Here is a 4744-nt window from a genome sequence, read left to right as displayed (position 1 = left end):
ACCTTGACAAACAGGTTGAGAACTACTCCAATTTCCATCAGCAGCACAGGTTAGACTGCTTGTTCCACTCAGTTTCCAGCCTAATGAACAGCTGAAGTTGACAGTCTCCTCAAAATAAAATACTGATCTGTTGCTGTGAATGGAACCATTAGCAACATCAGCAGGTCTCCCACAGGTAACAGCTAAAAAGTATTAAAAGAAATTCATTTAATTGTAGATACCACTTTTTATACACCAGTATGAGTACATTAACTTGGCATTAACTTAAAGGATATGATATTATTACTTATGAACAAATAATTTAGAATTTTTCATAAATGCATAAAATATAAAGGTGTCTGCATTTTCCATTTTACCTGTGAATTAATTAGCTGAATTCTTCATTTAAAACGAAGTGTCAAGTCAAAATATTAATCATTTTAACATTTTGAATTTGTATAATTATTACTGTTAAAGAACCTAATTTTGGAAGTGTCCGAAGTACTTGACTAATGTAAACATAAAACTACAAGTAACAGAAAACTATGACGTCAACAATAAACTTGGAAGATGATGTCTCCTGCCAACACCAGGAAAGGTGAGTATAATCACCCCTGACCTCTACACACCGCTGGAAAGTTTTAAGGGACAGGTCAATCGATAGTCTTGCAATTTTAAATAATTAGACTCATATTCTGTTGCATTGCGTGGCTGACAAAAATCAAGGTTTATACACAGTTAAATTTAAAATATCTGAAATCTGTAACAGTATTTTCCGACAATATTAAACACCGGACCAGGACCACCACATTACTGTTCTAAAGTACATACTACACATATACTAAAACGCAAAAGAAACGCAGGTTCTCATTAAATTGGATATAAAATATTAAAAAAACAAAACGAAATGAAGATTTCAACATTTATTTTGGAGCTACACCAATTCGGCACACATTGGTGTTGGAAATTTTTGATTGAATTCCTTTTTGGCTATTGTTTCATGTCATAAAGTAGGGTGGGGGTCCATGTTAAAAATGTGAAAGAGACGACCTGTAGCATTGTCAAAGTCAGTATCGCGTGTGACCACCCTGGGCATTCAAACAGGCAGTGCAACGTCTCCTCATTGAGTTGACAAGCCGTTGAAAGAATGCCTGAGGGAGTGAGTTCCATTCATGGACCAATGCTGCCTCCAGCGCCTGCATATTCTGAGGTTGTCCGCGAGCCTGAAGGCGACGTCCGATTTCATCCCAGACGTGTTCGATAGGCGCCATGTCCGAGATAAGGCTGGCCACGGCAACGTTGGGATGTTGTGCTGAGCCAGCAACGCCTGTGTTGCCCTGGCAGTGTGTTGCCCTGGCAGTGTCTTGCTGCAGCAAGTGCACACGTGGGTGAGCGGCAAAGAAGGGAACGACGTGATTGTTGATGACGTCATTTTGGTACACGGCGGCATTAACGCGTTGTCTGAACACATGAAGTTGTGTTCTGTGGTTGAATGAGAACCCACCCCACACCATCACACTACCCCCGCCCCATCGGTCGGCCTGCAGAACGCAGCAGTCGGAGTAACGTTCATGTCGACGTCGCCATACTCGGATTCGGCCATCAGCGTTGGAAAGATTGTAACGGCTCTCATCAGTAAACAGAACTTGTTGCCACTGGCCACGTCGCCATCTTTGATGTTGTTGCGCCCACTGTTGACGTTGTTGGCGGTGCCGAGGGGTCAATATTGGTCCCACATAAGGACGGCGGTTACGGAGTCCTGCTGCCCTCAGACGGCGTCGGACGGTATCGGCGGACACTGGACCACGTGGACCACGCACCTGGTGAGCGGTGTTAGCTGCTGGCAGCATCCGATTCCTAAGGTGGGTCACCCGGATGTACCGGTCTAGGGCTGCGGTTGTCACCCTCGGGCGGCCGGTGCGTGCGTGGTCGATCGTTCAGATCCAGTGATTTGGTGACGTTGAGAAAGGCGTGCGATTGTCGAAACATGACATCCCAATTGTCTGGCTACAGCAGTACGGGTCTGTCCGGCTTGCAACATCCCGATGGCCATCCCTCGCTGGAGTTGCGTCAGTCGCGGCATTTTTAAAATGTGATTCTGTTGTCTGTCACTACTCAAATTGAATTTATGCGATTAAATCCAGGTGTGTAGGCTTTATAAGCATTTCAATGAGTGTGTTTTGAGAATTCGTGACGTCACACAGGTAATGAAATTGACACGCAGGTGGGACTGCGGTGTGGGTGTGTGCCATGTCCTTTAACACAGTTGAGGTTCAATTCCACCAAAGATACTGCTTTACAAAGTGCAATTCTTTCGCATTTTCAGGACCTGCGTTTCTTTTGCGTTTTAGTATACATTTTATCTAAGTTTCATTGTTGAAAACTAATTAATTTATAAAAACAAAGTTGTAATGAATCATATATTTATTTCAATATTTTTAATGAGGAGAGTGATTGGCTGCCTAGCACCAATTCAGGGGAATGATTTTTCAATTCACTTTGATTTTGCTCATGACAAACACTGGGTCACAATTATTCAGTGACTGCATCAAGAAAATATCTCACAAATAATCATTCATTAAACTGTGGTATCCTTCACGGACCATAAGAGTAACTATGATTAAGACAAATATCTCCCAAATATATTCGCCCAAGGCTACCTTCCATATGTTTGCTAAATAGCCTATTATGTTCTAAGATAATGAATAGTTTCTACTAAAAGCACAGTTGTGAAGAAATGTGGGCATGTATAATCGGTGTTAATGTTACATGATGTAATATTACTTTTAAAACAAGAGTATTCCACTAAAGTTTTAATTATTGAAAATAAATTGCAGCATAAAGAAATGAACTTACGGACACACGTATGGTTAATGTGATACACATCTCCCTGTCTAAGTCCAGTTTCTCCATCAGCAATGAAGCGATTCATCGTCCCATTTTCAGTGAACAGAACATAACCATCATTACATTTGCAGTTATAAAAAGGAGCAGTATTTTCACAAGTGTGACTACATCCACCCTTGTCCTTCGAACACTCATTGATATCTGTGGGAAAATACAAAAATGTAGGCTTAATTTTGATGAAATCCACCAATTCAAGAATTTAGAAGTGTAATGGTAAGTTGTGCATTTTGTGTGTGTGCGCGCGCGTGCGTTGAGTATGGATATATACATACACCGGTCTTGATGGTTTAGTGACTAAGTCACCAGACTTACAGCTGGTAGGTCCTGGGTTGTATTCACTCAGTGGGAAGTAAGGTAACTACACCGACTTCTACCTCACTAAACTCTTTAGCAACTACCGTAACCATTAACCCCATAGCCTGGACAGACAGTCCAGATAACAGAGGTGTGTACCCAGGACAGTGAGCTTAATTGGACCATAATCAGATGCATAATCAGATACAGGCACAAAATCAAGTTAAAACCAATGCTAACAGCTTCTATAATTTCTAAGCCAAAATATGATTATGCGATCAATAAAATGGCCCTTTATAGCTAGGTTTTTAAGTATACACTAAATTAAACAGAAATCAAGATGGTGTCTATAGCAACATTTAACTATAACAAATAACCTTGCCTGTTGCATGAAAATAACTTCTGGATAGGTGAGGTTTTGTTTTACTGGATATGTACAAATCTGAATAATACAAATATATTCTGTAGGGATGTCCCGATACACCTACCTCATGATGCAATACATATCACAATACCAGATTCCCAGGGTTTTCCCAGAAAAACAAAACGTTGAAGCTTAGGTGATGTGATTTTTAAAAAAATTAATAAACCTGATAAAAGTAAAACACTTATTAATATAGAAATACATCATAGACAAACTGAAGTAAGCAGACACATATTCTCTGTCTACTGTTGTTTTTTGTGACGGAAATATGTACATACCAGCACAAACTGGTGTTGGTAAATGAATATGGAATTAATATATAGGAATCGATACATGGTCAAGCAAGGGTATCGTCAGCAGTAGTATCGCGATGCATCAATGCATTGGGCATCGGTCTATCATGACATCCCTAATATTCTGTGCCTATATATACTTACCATTTATTCCATTAATACGTACCACTACAATTGGAGCCTGTGTATCCTTCTTTGCAAACACAATGAAACGATCCTATAGTGTTGATACAGTTCTGACTCTCTGAACAACTATGATCGCCAGTAACACATTCATTCTTATCTATATTCAAAAATAAAACAGATGGAGATTCAGTTTCTCAAATGTAAAACCAATCTTATAGGACTGACTAAACTTTTCTACTTCAAATCCCTGTGGCCATCCTTAAAGTTGCAATCTCTCACATACATGTATCCACTTCTGTGACACAACATATTACAAACAGACCTGTTTAACACCCACCCCACCCTCCTTGAAGTATATGAAGTAATTCAACTACCCAAAATGGGTAATCACAGACTATATTGTAAAACGCTCTTTTAACCCATCTAATGTTTTTACATCATCTATTTATTGTTGAGTTTAACTATTTGTAAATGTTTAAAGTCGCATAGGCTACCTAGCTTGAGGCCGTGGAAATCAATACAAAGTTTGGCTATTCTGCAAACCTGTAACACATTAGGATAAAGTTACAACAGAGTTTAACAAAAGTGTGTGATGTTCAAACGGGGAAATACCCTCTAAAATAGACTAGCTCATAAGTTCTTCTCCATATAACCATTACTTCTCAGAGGAATAAGCATTTTTAAAATTGTGAAAAACACCTTTCTTAGTATTAGAAACACC

General features: G+C 39.6%; 1 protein-coding gene across 1 annotated transcript; it reads right to left on the bottom strand.

Annotated features, from left to right (window-relative positions):
- Nucleotides 1–12: 12 nt before the first annotated feature.
- Nucleotides 13–4216, bottom strand: LOC121390955 (protein NEL-like; the record flags this gene model as incomplete). The annotated part of the gene is made up of 3 exons (XM_041522777.1): nucleotides 13–182; nucleotides 2836–3027; nucleotides 4064–4216. Coding segments are annotated over 3 exons (515 nt in total), but the record flags the coding sequence as incomplete, so codon positions are not given.
- Between the last annotated feature and the right edge of the window lie 528 nt (nucleotides 4217–4744).

This window comes from Gigantopelta aegis, unplaced genomic scaffold (genome assembly GCF_016097555.1).
Source record: "Gigantopelta aegis isolate Gae_Host unplaced genomic scaffold, Gae_host_genome ctg11062_pilon_pilon, whole genome shotgun sequence".
In the NCBI taxonomy this organism is placed as follows: Eukaryota; Metazoa; Mollusca; class Gastropoda; order Neomphalida; family Peltospiridae; genus Gigantopelta; species Gigantopelta aegis.
This window is presented reverse-complemented; position numbering and strand designations above follow the sequence as displayed.